Genomic DNA, 22,803 nt, shown 5'->3' with positions numbered 1-22,803 from the left:
ACATTAGACACTGTACAGACAACCAGCTACAGTCTGTGACTAACCTGAGAAGTGTGAACCTGCCCATCACCTCATGTTAAATAATACAACACTGTCTGATAGAAAGTGTGAATTTTACAAACTAAACTTTGTATTAGGAGATTATTTATTTTTTCTACATAATCAATAAGAAGAAGCAAATATATTTGTTCTAATAATTTTCCTAATGCTCTATTAAATGTTCCAAAAATTATCATTTAAATTTAGAAAAAGTTTCTCACACTTAATAGATGGAGAATTGTATTTTGACATTTAAATAAAAATGCTTTGTATAATTGTATTTATATATTTATTTATATCAGTATTTCTCTCCAATTCAAACAGGTTCTGCAGCGTCACTGTCGGTTCTGAAGCTCCTCAGCAGTGCAGTAACAGTTTCTGTGTATGTGCTGGTGACCTTCATTCTGGCAGTGAAATGCTACAGAGCTCAAAGTAAGAATCTTCATTAACCATCACATAAAACCCTCACATTTAATAAGAGACTCATTTGAAGTGTTCATTGTGTTCGTTGTGTTTTACAGCTGAACCTGATGATAACAGATAAAAAAACCCGCAATAAATGCATTTAGAAACAGTTGAGTTCCCCCCTCCCCTTCCTCACAGTGGTTTGACCCACTGCCTGCTTTCCCAGTTCATCTCACCTTCTCTACACACACGAGTCAGGTGTGTGTCTGCGGCTCAATTAATGTTTAACTCCATTAACTAGGGGATTTTATTCACTTTAAATAAAGCGATTCTCTTTAATGTAGTTGATGCAGACTCATTCATAAATTAGTTGTGGCAAAAATGCTGATTACAATGTAATTTTCCATAAATCTGCTCTATTAGCGATTAAAATATCACTTATCTAGTGAACGTTAGCTTGTTTACAATAGCTTGTAGCATAGTGCACTGACACTAACACACCAAAGCCGTTTCCCATGCAGTGTTTTATTTGGGACGACTTAGCATAATGTTATTTAACAATTACGGCCACAATTAGCATATTGTTTATCTGTGCATTTACTAAATGAGCACTGTGCTACGTCTGAACTGACCCCACTGTATTTTTATAATCAATTTCTATTCTGTTCTTAAGTGTCTTAATTAATTTTAAATAAAATTTTAAACCTTTGTGTAATTCCTTGTTTTGCTTTGTCATTGAACCTGAGAAAAACATTGAAAATAACCATAATGACGCAGTCTCCATGCTACAATAATAATGATAAAAGCAGTGTTTCACTGTGGGGTCACTGTGTCTTTATGAGTACAATTTGACTGCATTATTTGTGTCCCCTTCAAAAATTGCTCATTGCTATTGTCCCCCCTACTCTTAAATGAAATTTAGACCCATGGTGAGGATTTGGGTTCGTGGACGACTACAAGTTCTTGGGTGTTCAGTTGAACAGTAGATTAAACAGGTCACTGAACAAACTCCTGTCAATTATGAAAAATCCCTCACACCCACTACATGATTCCATACAGAGGCAGTGAAGTTCATTCTCTAACAGACTGATTCAGCTTCCCATTATTCACTGTTATTTTACACACATTCACTGACAATTTGCACATTTTATTTTATTTTGAATTTTGAATTGTCAGTTTGCACTCTTTATGTAGCAGCATCTGCAATGTTCAATTATTTGTATAAATTACTATTCAAAGTCTGTCTGTCTGTAACTATAGAACATCACTGCTCCCTTATTTTGTCTTCTCTGTACTTTCATTTACTGCATTTCCTTCGTGTGTATATGTTTTCCTGGTGATGTAAAATCGTGTGTAAGTTCCACAGTATGTCCAGACTTTTGGTCAAGAAACTGTATGTAGTAGAATTGTTGCTTTGCCCCTATATTTCAATATATATAACATACAGTGAAAACACATGGAGGAAGCATTGAGGACCTCTAGTGGCCAAATCATGAACATCATAATCCCGACAATATTCATGTACATGCTGTTAGTAAATACAATTTAAGTATTTCTGATATATTGTTTGTATAACTTTCCTTTCATTTCCACATTGTTCTTTGTAGCTATATCTATCTATCTATCTATCTATCTATCTATCTATCTATCTATCTATCTATCTATCTATCTATCTATCTATCTATCTATCTATATATTAATATTTTTATGCTCTAGATATTTACTCAGAGATAAATGTGCAGTGTGTAATATTTGTAATTAAATGGGACGTTGCTTATTATTTAAATATCTTAAGTTCCTGGGCATTTAAGTTTGGTTTGTGATTTTCTGTAACTGTTTGCTTTTGTTTGTTTTAATAAAAATAATTTACTGAAAAAAGTTTATTTTTCATTTATTTATTTTTTCTTTAAATAACTAGTAGGAATTATCTACACAAACTCGTACAAATTAATTATGCATTAAAAAAACAAGACTATTTACTTTTATTGGGGGTTTACCAGAAAACAGAAAATATCCAGATATGTAGTTTATTTAATGATCAGGTTTCCGCAAGTTTTAATGAGCATCAAATTTTTACATCTACATTTATTCTACATCTAATGCAGAGACTAAAACTTCAGAAAATCCTGAAAGTCTTTAAAACTTCTTACAGTCAGCTGTATTTATACTGTAAACCAGCCAGATTAATATAAAGATTTTATAATTTACTAAAACTGAATAAAATGATATGTGGTGAGGTGAAGGGAGGAAGATAAACACTACTAATACTAATAATCCCTTAAGAGGAGTTTGATGAAGCAATGCGACTACACCACTTCTTTAAAGAAAGGGAAAGTAAATACCCAATAGAAACAGGGCACAAGGTTTGTTACTGTGGATGGTAAAGAGACATGAGGATCAATATAAAAGACAAAGTTTAATGATCTCACATACACAAGTAAAACATTCCAGTTGCTAAATGAAGGACGACTCAAACAAGACACTCATACAAACATCTAACATTTCTAAAGAGAACATAAAAAATGGTGCCATGGTTTTTTTCTATGTAGAATTAAAACTCATTGTAAAATATTAGAACTCATTGGAGTATTTGGACTGCAGGAACGACAGACTGCAAGATCCTGAACGGGGGGCTTCAGAATAGATTCCTTGGAGCTCAGCTCGTCTGCCCTTCCCAGGATGTGTATCTGTACTTCTGCTCTTAAAGTGATAGCAGACTCTATTCCACAATTCTCTCCTTAATTTACTTTAAAAGAAACAAACTAACAAACTTACTCACCTCTCCAATTAAGCGCATCTCTGCCATCAAAACCATGCGGTTGTCGTCCCTTCTTTTTCACTAACGAATTGAAACTAAATCAGTGTACTACAGAATCCAGCTCATGTACAGGACATTAAATCAATCAATCAAAAGCCCCAGGAGGTTTAAACTTCCTACTTGGAGCTCAAGCCCCACCCACTTGGAGCTCAAGCCCCACCCACTTGGCGCTCAAGCCCCACCCACTTGGAGCCCAAGCCCCCATCCACTTGGAGCCCAAGCCCCCACCCACTTGGAGCTCAAGCCCCACCCACTTGGTTCTCTTTATTCCGAACTTCTTGTAGTAGACAAAAGCTATAAAAAGAGGATGAAACGGAGAAAAGCAGGAAGATAACAGACTTGATTTAAAAAAAAAAGTTACAAACAAATACACAGGAAAAATAAATACACTATAGCACTTCATTAAACTGCAGCATTTTCACATGATGAGGATTCTACAGTTTTTACTCACCGTGCTGATGAAGCCGGTCTGCTGATAACCGCTGCTTCTCTCATCTGCTTTGTGTTGAAGGAAACTCAGGACACTTTCACTTCAGTTCACCAGAGAGGGTTTATTAACAGTCTCACCACCATTCAACACTCCTCTTCTGTGGATTAATGTCAATAAGGAGATAAATCACTCGTGGGCACTTTGTGACACTGCATTCCTGTATAATACAACACTTGTTAACTGCTAACATCTCAGAAGCACATTAACACTGCATACATACAATAAATCCTCACATTCTAAATCTACTTACACATAAAACATACACCAGAACATCTCATAGTCTCAGAAGTGTTTACAAAGTGGAATCAAGTGGATTTCTACACTTAATAATCTTAATAATCTCTTTAATTGAAGAGCTCTCACAAAAGCCTTCCTCTCTCCAGCATATGCAATGCAAACTGACAAGGGGCGCGCGCTCACTTCAAAATATCAGTCCGAATAACAACAAGAGCGAATATCAAAATAAAAGTCTCTTACAGCAAACAGCAAAATGAACACTTATTACTCAAGAAAACCCGGATATTATACAGCAATACAATAAGGATTTTTGTTAAAAAACAAATTATGTATTACATTTATATTGCACTCACAGCTTATTACATTGATGTGTTTTCTTTTCATGTGCTCGTGCATCACTGTGGTACTTCCATGCCAGGCAAGCTCAGCTTTGCATAACTTCCAGGTACAGTTTTCTTTGTTGCTTTTAAATATAAAATATTCCCATACTTTGTATTATTTGGGACACACACTTTTTCCTGCTGCTGTTTGACCCTGTAATGTCCGTCATTTTCACAAGCAGCTGTGTATCTTACCGTCACGCTAAACTGAAACATGAACAGCCCAAATAATGGATAAAGGCATTTGTTGACAAAGAATTTCATTATCGATAATACTCAATTTGATCAATTAGTTGTTGCAGCCCTAGTTTGATGGACAGTGAATATCAATAATTATCAAAAATAAATAAATAAATACATGTTGCAAAGGGTCACCAAAACATTTGGGTCCACAATATTAAGGACCACTTTTACTAAACAGGCTATAACACATGAATGGAATAAGATAAATTCACCAAACTCAATAAACAAGTAAATGAGCTCAACTTTTGTCAAATAAAATAATTACGGGGCTTGACCACTTGGTGGCGATATAAGATAGAAAATCCATATGGCTATAACTACAAACCATTGATTCAATCGACCTAAAACATGTCATGCAGTGTCTGTGTCCAATGTGCCATACAGGTCTATGAGGACTTTTATGTATCTCAAAAACCATGGCTGCTATTGGCCAATGAATATGGATCACCTATTACACAAGGTTAACGGAGGTCGATTGGATCGAAAGTTGGCGGGCATGTTCATAATGTGTCTTTCCTTATGAGCTTCAAAGCCTTAGGTGCTTAAACCCTGCTAATCTCTCCTTGCAGCTATATTTATTAATATTATTATTATTCTGCCCTAAAACTAATATAATTACCATATTGGTAAAAGGGGGGCGCTACAGTCCAAAAACATAATTTCACACATTTTTGGCCATAGCTCGTACACTGTTTGTCATACACTCAAAAGTTTTATGTCCTTGCAATCCTTAAGTCAAAAGAAAAAATAATTGTGTTTGCTCTCCGAGTGGGCATGTTTGACACATGGCCCTAAAGGCCTTTAAGTTTTTAAAGGAATCGCCACTTGGGGCGATTTCATTTTTTTATTATATAAATGATTGTATTTTGCATGATTTTTGAAACATACACTCGATCTTCTTATAATTTGCTAGAATTCCTCATGATGTACATTAATTATTCTCAATTATCTTAAAAACCTACTTTTGCTGACTAGTCCTAGGTTTTTTGAGTGATTGGAACCAAACCAGTGCAGAAATGTTCAGTGGATAGTGAATAAAAAGTGAAGAAAAGTGAATCTAAAAAGTTGAACTTTCGACTAACCATCACAAAGGATGAACAAAAAGTTAAAAATAGGCAGGTCACTTTTACTAAATTTACAGTTTTCTCAAATGCTAGAACACATTTCACAAACGTTTCCTCCATGTTCCCCAATGTCTAAACACAACACCCTTTTCTAAAGCTGCATAAACACAACCACACCTTCTCACTTAAAAACTCAAACTTTCACACCAAAAGAGCAGCTCGGAACTATCAAAAATGTAAACACACTACACATCATTACACACTACAGCAAAACAATTGAAAACACAATGCTCAATTTGTGAGAAGGTTCTTTGTTTCATAACTGCCAATGCATATTTTTGAAACTTTACAGTAATGGCTGTCCTAGATCTCTGCAGAGGATTAGGCATTTAGATTTGAGAGTTTCATATGAAGAGTATAAATCTATAGTAAATTCTGCATGTACACTACTGTAACACAACTCAATGCAAAAACAGAATCTATTGCACACAACAGTACTCTTGAAAACATGATCAGGGTGTGAAGTTTTTTTATTTACTTTATTCACACCACACACACACACACCACAATCACTGTGCGGTATCATGTCGCTGAGCTGCATCGGGCCACATCACCTCATCCACATCGCAGGCTATATTGTCTTTTGCCAGGCACCGCGGGAAAAACGCCCTGGAATGGCGAATCCATCCTTGGAAGGCCTCCACTGGGATGTCAACACAGGCCAGCTCCATTGCCCTTAGGAGGTTCTCTCTAGTGTATGGTTGTCTGTCATAAACCTTCCATCTCCATGATGAGAAGAACTCCTCTATAGGGTTCAGGAAAGGGGAGTAGGGTGGCAGACAGACGTTTAAAAACAGGTTACTGTTGGTGGTGAACCACTCTCTGATTTGGTTTGTTTTGTGGAAGCGTACATTGTCCCAAATGATCACATAAATTTGATGTCCGGGCCCAGGATGGTGTTGTTGGCGGTCCAGGAGGATGTCTTTTAGCTCCTCTAGGAAGGTGAGGAGACGTTGGGTGTTGAGACTGGCTGTAAGACCCAAGGACAGCATGCCGGTGGACAAGCCCCTCCAAACCCATGGCCGCACAAAGAGTAATATTACCCCCCGTTGGCCAGGAACCTCAGTGATGGCTCTTTGGCCAATGATGTTACGGCCTCTTTGCCTTCGTTTCTGCAGGTTGAAGCCAGCCTCATCCAGAAAGAGGTACTCATGAGGTCTGGCCATCGTGTCCAACTGTAATATGAAAGTGCACAGGTGTTCAGAACAACAGTCAATCAGGTAGCACAGTATTGTCCAGAAGTAATGTAGGCCACTGAGCAACACAGTATGTTCACTAACTGTACTGTGAACATGAATGTATACTTGATTGAACATACTCGTAACGTAGGTCTTTGTGTCGCGCAGAGTTGCGCTCAAAGGGAACCCTATAGACCTGTTTCATCCGCATCTTTTGGCGCCAGAGAACTCGGTTGACATTATCGGCAATGACTTTGTCTCTGATCTCCCGGAGTCTGATGAGGTTGTTCTCACGAACCATATCCACAATGAGGGTTTCTTGTGCCGCTGTAAATATGGCAACCCTCCCACCTCTATGTGGCATTCTTTCAACTCTAAAGAAAGAAACATTTGTTGTCAGTTTTACAATACAGTAACAACTGATTTGAAACCAATAGACTACTTTCACAGGCTTGTAAAATTCTATTGTGACAAAGAAAGCAATAGAGTACAATACCTGTAGTGTTGTCTGAATGACCTGATAATGGTGGCCACGGTGAACCTACTCAGGTTTGGACGGACTCGTAGTCCTGCTTCAGCCATTGTCATGCCATGGACAATGACATGGTCAATGACTGTTGCTCGCATCTCGTCCGTAATGATGGTGCGAGGTTGTCTCTCCCTCCTGGACCTTCTCCTCTCCCTTGTTGGCCTGCTCCTCTTCCTCCTCTGATTTGAACTCCTCTTCCTCGTTGGCCTGCTCCTCTTCTTCCATGGCCAGCTCTTCTCCCTCCTCTGACTCGAATTCCTCTTCCCCTGACTCTGCCTTCATCCATTGTGTTTGTTTGGAATCTTCAGCAAACTGTGCACTCTGAACTTGCTTTTGTACATGTGGTCACAGCCTTAGCAACAAGTGTCTTCAATTTTGAGTCGTTGTGTGTAATGAATGACGCCAGGTGTGTTCATTGTGTTCAAATATTGCTGACTGTGGCATGAGCTTTCATTTGAGAATATGAGCAGAGTTCTTTTGCAACTTGTGTTTTAGCAAAAAAAAATGTGTTAAGATTTATTAGAAGGGAGGATTGTGTTTTGTGAATTGTGTCTTCATGTGAAATGTGTTTATGATATTGGAAAATGATGGCTAGATTTAGTAAATTTGTTTAGACAACTGGTCATTTGGTTTAGAGGATTGGCTTTTGTGTTCTAGCATTTGAGAAAAACTGTATTATAACACATGAAGGGAATGAGATATTTTCACCAAACTCTGTAAACATATATTAGATCTACTCTAATCATATAGATGTAAAAAAAAAAATAAATAAATAAAAAACAACATTAAAAACGGCTATAACTACACAACAGTTTTTCAAATTGTCCTAAAAATTGCTCTGCTATGCCACAAGGTCATTTGCCTATTTAAAAAAGAATATGTATGCAATCGGCCAATGAATTTAGAGTACCTATTACACAATGTTATGGAGTCGACCGGAACGAAACTCAGTGGGCATGTACCTGATGTCTTTTTTCTTATGGGCTTCAATGCCTTACTTGATTGAACCGTGGTAATCACTGCTGGCAGTTACAGTAAAACCCTTTTGTATGAGCAACTAATAGTACGAGCAAACGGTGATACGAGCAAATTTGCTCGCAAAATTTTACCCTGTTTCACAAGCAAATTTCAAAGGTATGAGCAACCCTATGCTGCCAGTTCCCCGTTTTCGGCGGAAGGTCGCATCAGTTGCTTAGTTGATGACGTATCGCTCGGTCACTTTTGTTGTTCAGTGCAGCAAAAACTTAACTTTTTTAGTTTTATATTTTTATTTCACTAGAAATCATGAAAAATGTTTCCCAAGAAAATCAGTGATGGTGCTGTGAAAATGAAAGTAAATAAAATTACCATGGAAACCGAGGAGGTTACGAGCGTGGTGCGCGTCTCACACTTGCAATTAGGTGTGATCGAATGAGGTCTCGGAACGGATTAGAACAATTTACATTTGTTCTTATGGGGAAAATCAGTTCGAACGTACGAGCAAATGGACCTACGAGCATTTTTCAAGAAGGAATTATGCTCATCCAACGGGGTTTTACTGGATATTTTAGTATTTTTTGTTTTTGTTCCCAATGCTGTGGGCATGCTCCTTTAAGCTCTTGTGTTTTTTGTCTATTGTTTTATTTAGTTTTTGTGCCATTTCTGTCTAATGAGTTTTTTTTTTTTTTTTTTTATGTTTTTTTGTTAGTTTTTCTTTAGTTTGGAAGTGAGTGTTCTTTCTTTCCTATATTTAAAGCAATCAGTGTCACCTGCGTTGATGAATTGCAATGTAAAGATGCTGTCCAGTTATATTGATCTAGTTTTTTGTTTTGTAAACTGGCTTGTCTGTAGGTTTTCCCCTACAGTCTCATCAAGGCAGAGGGTACAGAGGGAGATACTGGTCACATGGGTGAAAGGAGCACTTCTTGTGAGTTTGGAGCACCATCTATTGAGCACCTCGTCCTGTTTGTTACACACATGTGGGTAAGAGCATGACTCTTTTTCACTAATTTGTCACCCCAAGGTGAATCTTATTCTTGCTTTCTGGTGTCTTCTTGCTCTTCTTTCAATGTTTTCATGTACATGAACTTTTGTGTGTATTAAGCTGTGACCAAGATGTGTAGCTACATTTGCTTTTTGACTTTTCTGTGCAGAATAGACCTGCTGTTTTACTCGGGTAGTTTTAACATGTGAATTTCGTTTAACAGAACTTAGACATAAAAAATTGTGGTTTGTTTTCTAGTCTACTTGAGCTGTATGACTTTAACCACTAAGAAAAGAGGAAATGCTCTGTCCTTCTAATTCTTAGAAAAGCTAATATAAAATCAGACCACACACACATGTGCCCTGCACTGTTAGTTTCTGTGGTATGTGCTATCAGCACAAACACTACCAGCACTCAATAATGAGCAAATACCAATAGATGAACATAATGATAGATATTATAAAAACCTCTACAGTATCTTATACTATCTTATGATGCAATACACTAAACATGGAGACCAGAAAGCACATAACTTTAATGTTACTACAAACACTGTGATCTTCGATTAATCAATGAAACTGTCACAAATCCCTGATCAGAGCACAGAGTTTCTCCTGCAGTGTGGCTGCTGTGCATTGATTAACAGCATGAACATGATGTAAGATGTCATTAATGCTTTGCTATTTAATTGTATTTCAATTTTTTGGTGCTTTTTCATCATACTTTTTAAATTCTAGACATGTTCATTGATGTGTGCACCTGTTCTCAGATTAGCCCATGATTCTTATACACTGATTATTCTTACTGTCTTTCACATATTTCAAAAATGGAGTTTATTAGTGCAGTAGTCAGACACCACCTATAGTAACTGACTGCATGCAAAGTTTTTAGCACCACATACAGAAACCACACATCTCTCTCTCTCTCTCTCTCTCTCTCTCTCTCTCTCTCTCTCTCAAACACACACACACACACACACACACACACACACACACACATCACATATGATATTTAAGAACAGGAAGTGTAAAGGTTTTAACACACACTTCTGACAGTCATCATCAGTAGAACAGGATGGAGCTCCGTCCACTCTGTGTGATGATCTGTGAGTAAATGTTTTCTATGTGTTTTATAAAGTGTTTGATGGTGAATCAAGATTCTAATTTAAAGGTTAAAAGTTCTGAAATCTGTTTGATTAATTTATATGTCTATAGAATTTGGAGTTAAAAATTTAAGTAATTAAATTCAAGTAATTACATTTAATTTAAGTAATTAAATTCAACTCAATGCATTTTATATGTAAAATATAAATCAGTTTTTACACACATTCTATTTTAAACAAGTATGTGCATGCTGGAGTCTCTTGTTTCTCCAAACATTAAAGCAGCTGATTATGACATTTTAATGTCTGTTTTGCTCTGGTATTCAGTATGTATTTAAGATTTAATCTTCTATAATTTATTTGACATTATTTTGCATTTTGTAATCTGGAAAACTGCAGATCTTAGAATAAACCTGGCAGGAGAACATGTTTAGTAGAATTTAATTCAAGTAACTAACATACTATTTAGTATTTTATTTATTAAAAAAATACATAATGCTTAATTTAATTTTTTAATAAGAGGAATAACAATTATAGCAAGAGTTTTAAGTGTCATGGTTTTGTAAGAGTAAGACTTTGTTATTTTTGGCTTGTCTGTAACAATGGCAACAGTTGATTTGTCATTAGAAAACAAGTGTGTTTGTGACAACTAACTTGTGGTTTGTATGTTGTGGTTGTCACTCAATAAACATGATCATATATGGTAATAAGTATGGTATGCTTATTAATAAAATAGCCCTGGTAATCATCAGCATGTTTATGTATTAGAAAATAATACATTTTTTGATATTAACAATGAATCTATTTTTTTTTTTTTTTTACAACAGCGATCTTTATTGTTTACTATCAGCCAATTCTTTCATTTACTTGTTTCTTTCTTTTTCTACTTTTAGTGTTGACTGGACTCATCCACGGTGCACAAGCAGGTGATTTCTATTATTTATTTCATTTTTTATTTTTTATTATTTTTCATTTGGCTTCTATATTGTATGCATGTGAATCTGGAGGTAACTAGGGGAAGTGGTTACTCAGTGGTTCAGGTTCTGGGTTTCTGATTGGAAGATTGGGGATTTGTGCCCATTACCACTGAAGTGCAACCTTTGGGCCCCTGAGCAAGGCCCTTAACCCTCTGTGCTCCAAGGGCTCTGTATAATGGCTGACTCTGCACTCTGACCTCAACTTCCTAACATCACTGGATATGTGAAGACTTTCACTAAGCTTTAAAGTTCAAGAGACAAGTAAAATCACCTAAAAATCAGCTAAAAAAATGTATATGTGACAAGTAAAACCACCTTCAACCCAGTTTGTTCATTTAATAGATAATTGGCTTAAATGAGTAAAATAATACCATGTACAGTACAAACACAGTTCAGATGACTGATGTTGATCTTAAGAACATTAAATGTTACTCAGAGCTTGAATCAAATTTAAACATTGATTTAGTGAGACCTTAGACTAAGAGCTTTTAATGTAAATGCATACACATAAATGTAGCAAAAGTTATGCTATGTCTCATTTCCTGCTTATTTCTGGCATTTTTATGGCTAAAACATCATTGGTCATCTATATGCATGAATAAAGAAAAAAGTGCACATGCATAGCTATAGGTTATATGAGTACAGACTGGGCAGTGCTTGAGAAATGTACAGAATAGGAATAAACATGGTAGATGTATTCTGTAAATAACCAAACCCCCTCAAAACAAAGCAAGATCTCTTGATGATTTTCAGAAGAAAGCTTATGGGGTTTCATTTATAAACGTGGCGTACTCACAAAACGGGGCTGAAAACACATGTATATGCCACTTCCCACGTAAAGGTTGTGATCTATTAAAAACAAACTCGACTGGAAAATGTGCACATCTGTAAATAAACTCTGAGCTGTGCGTACGCATTTAATTGGTGGCACAGATGGCGAGGTAATGAACTGAAGTCAGATTGTAGGAAGTAAATGTGAGAAGAATTATCATAAGTAGTCATTTCTACAACCTGTTTTAGTGTCACGCTGGTAACTTGACCTGACAGGGTCCAGATGACTAGATGACAGAGATGGCAGATAGCGCCCCCTATCTGTTTTCTTTATTTTACAAAAGCACAGTGTTTTGTTATTATGAGCGTATACTAATAAAAGTCTCTTCAGAAAGAGAAGGTATTTTAAGCTTTTTCTTTAAGACCCTTTTTATTATATAAATTATATTATAATATAATTCTATTAAATCTAATCCTATAAATGTGGTATATCACAGCCGTCCCTGACTACTAAAAATCCTGCCTTTTAAATGATATTATTAATATGGGTATTCGATGCATTAGTTTTTCAGTTCACACTTTGAAAAAACAGGATGGAATTTAAATGCAATGTGTAGCCATGTCGGTTGTCCCAAATCTAATCGTGCTCTGAAATTGCTTTAAGGACAATTTAGAAATATAGTATACTTTTGAATTGGACCACTTATTTCTTTAGCTCTGCAACTGTCTGTTCTGTCCTTCTGACACAGTTGACAGAAGCAACAACACACTGTCACTCGCACTGCTACTTTTTTCTAAGTGATCCCACCTCCCCTACAAGTGTGTGTATCTCAGTGTCTTTGCTCTTTTCTCACCTGTTGCCATTATTCACCATAAAGAACGAACAATTGAATTTCAGGCTCATTAATGTGGATCAGCATCCATGAGGTAATTTGCATTAAAAATGGGCATGTACAGTGTGGGATATGAGGCTGATTCACGTACACTCATTTCCAGTGACGCGTTACTTTTGACAGTAACTAATACTATAACGCGTTTCTTTTAAAAAATTAAGTAACTTCGTTACCGTTACCGTATGGTGCGTTACCCGTTACTTTTTTAAATGAATTAATTTCTGCTGAAGTGTAGACTACAGTCTAACCTGTTTACAGCAGAGACGCAGTGTGGGATTGGAGAATAAACACCACTGTAAACACGAAGAAGACGCGCTGTGGGCGTGTCTCCGTTTATTCAGGTCTGGGCGGCAGTAATGGCGAGTCGAGGCGAGAGCAAGACGAGTTTCTCAAAGTGTTCATTCTTTCACTTTAGTTGAGTATAAAGACAAAAACTTTTTAGTCAAATGTAAGCTGTGTCTTTCTGGTTCGAAGCTCGTATCTACTGCGATAAACAGCAACTCCAATCCATTGAAGCTCCTCCAGGAACCCCATGCTAGAAGCTAGAAGCTAACCCGGTGTTCTGTTCTACATTGTTGATAGTTTTCATACTTCAGCTGTGAAAGGAACATGTTTAAGAGCTCAACACAACAGCAGAAGCCTCTTTAGTTTTTGATTGTGAATATATTATTCAGCTTGTTTTGTTATTCATTTCAGAAATGCTTGTGATATATTCAGTTTGTGCTCAAATTGTGTTTAACAATGACTTTGTGTTTAAGTCATTTTTGTGTTTGTATAGACCATAACACATAAAAGGGCATTAAGGGGAACATTAAAGAACGTTCTTTAAAAAAGTAACTAAAAAGTTACTTTTAACAGTAACGCATTACTTGTTCTTTTAAGTAATCAACAAAGTACCAGAGTTACTTTTTGAATGAAGTAACGAGTAACTGTAACTAGTTACTATTTTTTAGTAACTAGCACAACACTGCTCATTTCCAGGTGACCGGTGATTTATAAAGGGAACGTTGCTTACAGGTGTGCGTATGCATGGTTTTATAATTCTGAATATTTTTGCACAATTTTTGACTTTCTGGTCTCTATTCATGCATGTACAGATGTATTTACTGTATGTATAGACCGTACACTGTACTTTATATCACGCTTTTCTTCTACCTATATATCTCATTGCAAAAGAGGGCTATATAGGTATATATAAGTAGACTCTTGTCTGTAGTTCACACTCTTAATGACTGTTCAGGAGTATTAATATTCCACATACAGTATCATTTGTATTATATAAATAATTGCATTATTATTGTTTTACTAAAAGTTCCATATACTTTGTGTTTGATAGTTGAAGAACACACAAATGCAGGTGAGTTTCTTCATTTTTATGTTTAAACCCAAATATTAATATTTAATATATGATCTATAAAGTTATATATAACTATTCACAGTCTCACAGATTCTGTTGTGTTTGTCTCCAGCTTGTTAAAAATAGTGGTTGTAATAGCAAGGTGTTTTTCATGCTTGGGCAGAAAGTGTGTGTGTGTGTGTGTGTGTGTGTGTGTGTGTGTGTGTGTGTGTGTGTGTGTGTAAAATCTTAATAAATAGTAAGTTATTAGTATTGTCACAGAACATTGATACACCAGTTATAACTGTAGTATGCATTACTGTCATTATGATGGTGAAGGTTTGTTGCATAGCTGCAATTGAATTGTTATAAATTCCCCTCTTAGTGAGAGCACTGCTTTCTTGTCTTTGTTTTTATATATATTATATATTATATTATATACTATATATACTGTATATATATATATATATATATATATATATATATATATATATATATATATATATATATATATAAAATCATGAGCACTACTGCAAATATAATTTGGATTTATATTAATGTTCAATAAACAATTATTAAAATGAAGTAAGTTACCAAACAAATCAATGGCAGAACTGTAGTGATTTAATTTTAAATTATGAAAACTCTTGTTTATATATTACACTCTCAGTGACTGTTCAGGAGTAACTAAATTTCACATAAAGTATCATTTTTATTATATAAATACAGTGGAACCCACTTATCTGGACCTCGGTTAACTCGCCAACCCTATTAAGTCGATGTTTTTGGAGTGGAACCGCAAAATTCTCGCTTTGTCTAAGCATTTTTTAATGGTTATGTCGTTTTTTTTATGTCGCCGAACCCTAATATCTCGAGCACAAGGGGGGGGCAAATTTGCCACTTAACGTCGGTTATCTCGATCGGCACTGTGCAGCCGCAGAAGAACTCACAGTAGTGGTGGAAAAATCAAGCCTAACAGATGCTACAAGTGTAGGACACTTTTCAGAGCTGTGTGTCAGAGTGAAATGACTCGAGAATTTAATGATGACACTGGTTAGCTTTTTGTAAAAACAAACTGCACCCCGCACGTTTTTAGTGATTTTGTGAGTGATCTTTGTGTTTGCAATGTTGGAGAATATAATAAAGGTTTGTATCGAGAATCGACGGTGGTTTGTATTGTATATTGGTAAATCTCTGCTGTTAGTTGGTGCACATATGCCTTTTGTTGTTAAATGTTATGCGATGAATGGGAGGCGAAAGCCGAAGTAAAAGCAAAACAGTTTATTGCAACACAGGGCAAAGCCAAACACAAACACTCGCCTTGAAAGTGAATATTGCGGTGGTGCGCTCTGGGAGCGTGGTCCACTAAGTCCCAAACTGAAAAGAGGCAGTCTGTATATAATATCCACGGGTGCGCATGGTAAAAGCGCGGGAACTGAACAGCACACAGGAGAATGTGGTATGAGCAGCAAAAGCATAGAATTAACAATGGCAGGATCGGGGGAATCCGGGATGAGCTTTGGGAAGAAAAGCGCAGCCGTTGAGAGAGTGCAGAGTCCGAGTGGAAAGGCACAAACCGGGATACGCATAAGCGATAACAACGACCGCCGTAAACCAACATATACCAACAATAACAGACGGTGAGAGTGTGGAAGTATGGGGTTTAAATAGGAGCTGGTTGATGAGTGCTAAATGTGCGCGATTGAAGCCGTGAGCTTCAGAAAAAGTGGAGATTTGACAGCCACCGAAGGGGGCGTGGCAGGTGGTTTCCTGACAGTTAACAAACATGTATGTACTTTTTATAGCATGCTTTCATCAAACAAATCACGGCAACGCTGTTGTGTAAAAAACTTTCAAAAAACACATGCATGTACATTCTCATTTATTAACGCACATCATGTACATAAAGAAATTTTAAGCACTTTAATATATTGCCGCCATATTGGTTTTCGTTTATCTCGATCATTGGTTATCTCGTCGCTTTTTGGCGCAACCCTAGGACATCGACAAACCGGGTTCCACTGTACTTCTATTACTATCAAATTGTTTTACTAAAAGTTTACAGACTTCTATATACTTTGTGTACTATAGATGACAAACCCCCAGGTACTCAACAGGAGGACACAGATATGAGTGATTCTGTTACATCACCAGGGTCAAGTGAGTTTATTTATCTTTATGTTTAAAAACAAATGTTAATGTTTAAAAATTATGTATGAATTTGACTATTCATAGTTTCACAGATTCAATTGTGTTCGTTTCTAGTCTAAAAAACTTAGTTATTGTAATATATGTAGCATTTTCGATTGCTGAGTAAATGCATGTGCTAATTGTAAACGCAGCATGTTATGAGTATGAGGGTGGTGATTTACTATGATTCAATACTTTCAATAGTAATCTCACATTCCATAAATCTCACTAAAACAATAATAAATTGTCACATACCACTCCAAGTACACCTCTATAAACTTCTTTATCTATATCAATATCTCTATTAAAACACATCCTCATGCCAGTCTTCACTTGGTCTAGGAGTCAATTTGTGATCCAACATAAATGATAAAATAACAAATAAAACACATCAGTTATGACCCAAGAAATTAAACCATATACATGAAAATCATGTTTGTACAGTCTGACCATAAACAATCGCAAAAACTGTGATCCTGATATGAAATAGACACAGGTAATGACATACAGGTGGAGGCGACGGGTAAATAGTGCAGGAAAAAGGAGCACCCTGGTGACATCTAGTGGGGAAACAAAAGAAAGAGATAAAATATTTATCAGTACCTTTATGTTTAGATTTGTTTTTCCAGAATTATTATTATTATTATTATTATTATTATTATTATTATTATTATTATTATTATTGTGTGTGTGTGTGTGTGTGTGTGTGTGTGTGTGTGTGTGTGTGTGTGTGTGTGAGAAAGTGAGTGAGTGAGTGAGTGAGTGAGTGAGTGAGTGAGTGAGTGAGAAGGAGCACAAGTATTTTTGCACAAGTTTTGGCTTTCTGGTCTCTACTCATGCATGTACACTGCATGTTCAGGTGTATGTATGTATGTATGTATGTATGTATGTATAGATGCATTTACACTTTTAGTAAGGAATGTAGGCTTGTTTATAAATAATACACCAGGTCTGTTAGATTTTCACACTGACACATGCCAGATATAGGTTTAGGTGTTGAGAAATTTTGAATCAATCAGCATGTACAGAAGCTTGAGCAAGGGAAACAAAATAGTTAATACAAATATAAATACAAAATATTCAGTTTGACTTAGTTTAAGAATGCAGCCTGTACTTTTCAGAAAAAAGACTGATTTTACCTAAATTACATTTTTCCTTTACTTTTGGCTGCTCCTATTAGGGGTCACCACGGTGGATCATTTGTCTCCATATCACTCTATTCTCTACATCTGCCTCTTTTAAACCAACCACCTGCATGTTTTCCCTCACCACTTCTTTTTCTCCTGACTGGTGACACCGAACTCCATATCATTCTTTTCTTCTACCTTTATATCTCATCGCAATAGAGGGCTATATAGGTATATATAGGTAGACTCTTGTCTGTAGTTCACACTCTTAATGACTGTTCAGGAGTATTAATATTCCACATACAGTATCATTTGTATTATATCACTTGTAGTCAATTTCCATGACTATGAAAATTGTAGAGTCACACTGAAGGCATCAAAACTATGAATTAACACATGTGGAATTATATACATAACAAAAAAGTGAACTGAAAATGTCATATTGTAGGTTCTTCAAAGTAGGCATCAAGAGAATGCCAAGAGTGTGCAAAGCAGTAATCTAAGCAAAAGGTGGCTACTTTGAAGAACCTACAATATGACATATTTTCAGTTCACTTTTTTGTTATGTATATAATTCCACATGTGTTAATTCATAATTTTTATGCCTTCAGTGTGAATCTACAATTTTCATAGTCATGAAAATAAAGAGAACTCTTTGAATGAGCAGGTGTGTCCAAACTTTTGGTCTGTACTGTATATATATATATATACAGTGAGGAAAATAAGTATTTAAACACCCTGCTATTTTGCAAGTTCCCCCCCTTAGAAATCATGGAGGGGTCGGAAATTGTCATCATAGGTGCATGTCCACTGTGAGAGACATAATAAAAAAAAAAAAAATCCAGAAATCACAATATATGATTTTTAAACTATTTATTTGTATGATACAGCTGCAAATAAGTATTTGAACACCTGAGAAAGTCAATGTTAATATTTGGTACAGTAGCCTTTGTTTGCAATTACAGAGGTCAAACGTTTCCTGTAGTTTTTCACCAGGTTTGCACACACTGCAGGAGGGATTTTGGCCCACTCCTCCACACAGATCTTCTCTAGATCAGTCAGGTTTCTGGCCTGTCATTGAGAAACACGGAGTTTGAGCTCCCTCCAAAGATTCTCTATTGGGTTTAGGTCTGGAGACTGGCTAGGCCACGGCAGAACCTTGATATGCTTCTTACAGAGCCACTCCTTGGTTATCCTGGCTGTGAGCTTCGGGTCATTGTCATGTTGGAAGACCCAGCCTCGACCCATCTTTAATGCTCTAACTGAGGGAAGGAGGTTGTTCCCCAAAATCTCGCAATACATGGCCCCGGTCATCCTCTCCTTAATACAGTGCAGTCGCCCTGTCCCATGTGCAGAAAAACACCCTCAAAGCATGATGCTACCACCCCCATGCTTCACAGTAGGGATGGTGTTTTGGGATAGTACTCATCATTCTTCTTCCTCCAAACACATTTAGTGGAATTATGACCCAAAAGTTCTATTTTGGTCTCATCTGACCACATGACTTTCTCCCATGACTCCTCTGGATCATCCAAATGGTCATTGGCAAACTTAAGACGTGCCTGGACATGTGCTGGTTTAAGCAGGGGAACCTTCCGTGCCATGCATGATTTCAAACCATGACGTCTTAGTGTATTACCAACAGTAACCTTGGAAACGGTGGTCCCAGCTCTTTTCAGGTCATTGACCAGCTCCTCCTGTGTAGTTCTGGGCTGATTTCTCACCTTCCTTAGCATTATTGAGACCTCCAAGGTGAGACCTTGCATGGAGTGCGAGGGAGACTGACAGCCATGTTTAGCTTCTTCCATTTTCTAATGATTGCTCCAACAGTGGACCTTTTTTCACCAAGCTGCTTGGCAATTTCCCCGTAGCCCTTTCCAGCCTTGTGGAGGTGTACAATTTTGTCTCTAGTGTCTTTGGACAGCTCTTTGGTCTTGGCCATGTTAGTAGTTGGATTCTTACTGATTGTATGGGGTGGACAGGTGTCTTTATGCAGCTAACGACCTCAAACAGGTGCATCTAATTTAGGATAATAAATGTAGTGGAGGTGGACATTTTAAAGGCAGACTAACAGGTCTTTGAGGGTCAGAATTCTAGCTGATAGACAGGTGTTCAAATACTTATTTGCAGCTGTATCTTACAAATAAATAGTTTAAAAATCATATATTGTGATTTCTGGATTTTTTTTTTTTAGATTATGTCTCTCACAGTGGACATGCACCTACGATGACAATTTCAGACCCCTCCATGATTTCTAAGTGGGAGAACTTGCAAAATAGCAGTGTGTTCAAATACTTATTTTCCTCACTGTATATATATATATATATATATATATATATATATATATTCTGGATTCAGTCTGGTCTGCCTTTGCCTTTGTCTAGTCTACCTACTTGTTTCTAATCAGGTCTTAAATAGATTCTGTATTTGTTTTCTCGCTCTGCATTGTAAAAAAAAAAAAAAAAAAAACTAACAAGAAAAAAACAAAAACAATAATGATAATAATAATTATATATATATAAAACAATATATATATATATTGTTTTAAAAATCATGAGCACTACTGCAAATATAATTTGGATTTATATTAATGTTCAATAAACAATTTAGTTACCAAACAAATGGATGGCAGAACTGTAGTGATTTAATTTAAATATATGAAAACTCTTGTCTGTATATCACACTCTTAGTGACTGTTCAGTAGTATCTAAATTTCACATACAGTATCATTTTTATTATATAAATACTTCTATTACTATCAAATTGTTTTAATAAAAGTTTACAGACTTCCATATACTTTGTGTACTATAGATGACAAACCCCCAGGTATCCCCAGAAGGACACAGATATGAGTGATTCTGATACATCACCAGGGTCAAGTGAGTTTATTTATCTTTATGTTTAAAAACAAATGTTAATGTTTAAAAATTATATCTAAATTTTAATATTCATAGTTTCAAAGATTCAATTGTGTTTGTTTCTAGTTTAAAAACAAAAGTTATTGTAATATATGTAGCATTTTCGATTGCTGAGTAAATGCATGTGCTAATTGTAAACGCAGCATGTTATGAGTATGAGGGTGGGGACTTGCTATGATTCAATACTTTCAATAGTAATCTCACATTCCATAAATCTCACTAAAACAATAATAAATTGTCACATACCACTCCAAGTACACCTCTATAAACTTCTTTATCTATATCAATATCTCTATTAAAACACATCCTCATGCCAGTCTTCACTTGGTCTAGGAGTCAATTTGTGATCCAACATAAATGATAAAAATAAAAAATAAAACACATCAGTTATGACCCAAGAAATTAAACCATATACATGAAAATCATGCTTGTACAGTCTGACCATAAACAATCGCAAAAACTGTGATCCTGATATGAAATAGACACAGGTAATGACATACAGGTGGAGGCGACGGGTAAATAGTGCAGGAAAAAGGAGCACCCTGGTGACATCTAGTGGGGAAACAAAAGAAAGAGATAAAATATTTATCAGTACCTTTATGTTTAGATTTGTTTTTCCAGAATTATTATTATTATTATTATTATTATTATTATTATTATTATTATTATTATTATTATTATTATGTGTGTGTGTGTGTGTGTGTGTGTGTGTGTGTGTGTGTGTGTGTGTGTGTGAGAAAGTGAGTGAGTGAGTGAGAAGGAGCACAAGTATTTTTGCACAAGTTTTGGCTTTCTGGTCTCTACTCATGCATGTACACTGCATGTTCAGGTGTATGTATGTATGTATGTATGTATGTATGTATGTATGTATAGATTCATTTACACTTTTAGTAAGGAATGTAGGCTTGTTTATAAATAATACACCAGGTCTGTTAGATTTTCACACTGACACATGCCAGATATAGGTTTAGGTGTTGAGAGATTTTGAATCAATCAGCATGTACAGAAGCTTGAGCAAGGGAAACAAAATAGTTAATACAAATATAAATACAAAATATTCAGTTTGACTTAGTTTAAGAATGCAGCCTGTACTTTTCGGAAAAAAGACTGATTTCACCTAAATTACATTTTTCCTTTACTTTTGGCTGCTCCCATTAGGGGTCACCACGGTGGATCATTTGTCTCCATATCACTCTTTTCTCTACATCTGCCTCTTTTAAACCAACCACCTGCATGTTTTCCCTCACCACTTCTTTTTCTCCTGCCTGGTGACACCGTACTTCATATCACTCTTTTCTTCTACCTTTATATCTCATTGCAATAGAGGGCTATATAGGTATATATAGGTAGACTCTTGTCTGTAGTTCACACTCTTAATGACTGTTCAGGAGTATTAATATTCCACATACAGTATCACTTGTATTATATAAATAATTGCATTATTATTGTTTTACTAAAAGTTCCATATACTTTGTGTTTGATAGTTGAAGAACACACAAATGCAGGTGAGTTTCTTCATTTTTATGTTTAAAACCAAATGTTAATATTTAATAAATGATCTATAAAGTTATATATAACTATAGCAAGGTGTTGTTCATGCTTGGGCAGAAAGTGTGTGTTTGTGTGTGTGTGTGTGTGTGTGTGTGTGTGTGTGTGTGTGTGTGTGTGTAATAAATAGTAAGTTATTAGTATTGTCACAGAACATTAATACACCAGTTATAACTGTAGTGTGCATTACTGTCATTATGATGAAGGTTTGTTGTATAGCTGCAGTTGAATTGTTATAAATTCCCCTCTTAGTGAGAGCACTACTTTTTTGTCTTTGGTTTATATATACAGTACAGACCAAAAGTTTGGACACACCTGCTCATTCAAAGAGTTTTCTTTATTTCCATGACTATGGAAATTGTAGAGTCACACTGAAGGCATCAAAACTATGAATTAACATGTGAATATATGTCATATTGTAGGTTCTTCAAAGTAGGCATCAAGAGAATGCCAAGAGTGTGCAAAGCAGTAATCTAAGCAAAAGGTGGCTACTTTGAAGAACCTACAATATGACATTTTTTCATTTGTTTCACAT

The 22,803-nt window shown here is 36.0% G+C and overlaps 2 protein-coding genes and 1 long non-coding RNA gene across 6 annotated transcripts in view; 2 read left to right on the top strand and 1 right to left on the bottom strand.

Moving 5' to 3' along the window:
• The window catches only part of LOC124387536 (Fc receptor-like protein 5), a 207,781-nt gene that overhangs the window by 116,822 nt on the left and 68,156 nt on the right, over positions 1–22,803 (top strand).
• Positions 2,842–4,141, bottom strand: LOC124387244. Of its 2 annotated transcripts, none has more exons than XR_006926119.1 (3): positions 4,003–4,141; positions 3,714–3,849; positions 2,842–3,556 (listed from the first exon to the last, which is right to left on the bottom strand). It is a non-coding gene; the product is annotated as an uncharacterized LOC124387244 (long non-coding RNA). The 2 variants fall into 2 exon arrangements; XR_006926120.1 differs by having other exon boundaries at positions 2,842–3,283.
• The window catches only part of LOC124387239, a 70,089-nt gene continuing 57,746 nt past the window's right edge, over positions 10,461–22,803 (top strand). For 2 of the 3 annotated variants that reach the window (XM_046851468.1, XM_046851470.1), the window contains exons 1-5: positions 10,461–10,511; positions 11,402–11,434; positions 14,486–14,506; positions 16,577–16,645; positions 22,205–22,225. In XM_046851468.1, the coding sequence (XP_046707424.1) occupies positions 10,481–10,511; positions 11,402–11,434; positions 14,486–14,506; positions 16,577–16,645; positions 22,205–22,225 (175 nt within the window). In that variant the 5' untranslated portion in view covers positions 10,461–10,480. Of the gene's footprint in view, positions 10,512–11,401; positions 11,435–14,485; positions 14,507–16,576; positions 16,646–20,613; positions 20,682–22,204; positions 22,226–22,803 lie in introns of all 3 variants that reach the window. The other variant, XM_046851469.1, reaches the window with a different exon arrangement.

Source organism: Silurus meridionalis, chromosome 6 (assembly GCF_014805685.1).
Source record: "Silurus meridionalis isolate SWU-2019-XX chromosome 6, ASM1480568v1, whole genome shotgun sequence".
In the NCBI taxonomy this organism is placed as follows: Eukaryota; Metazoa; Chordata; class Actinopteri; order Siluriformes; family Siluridae; genus Silurus; species Silurus meridionalis.
This window is presented reverse-complemented; position numbering and strand designations above follow the sequence as displayed.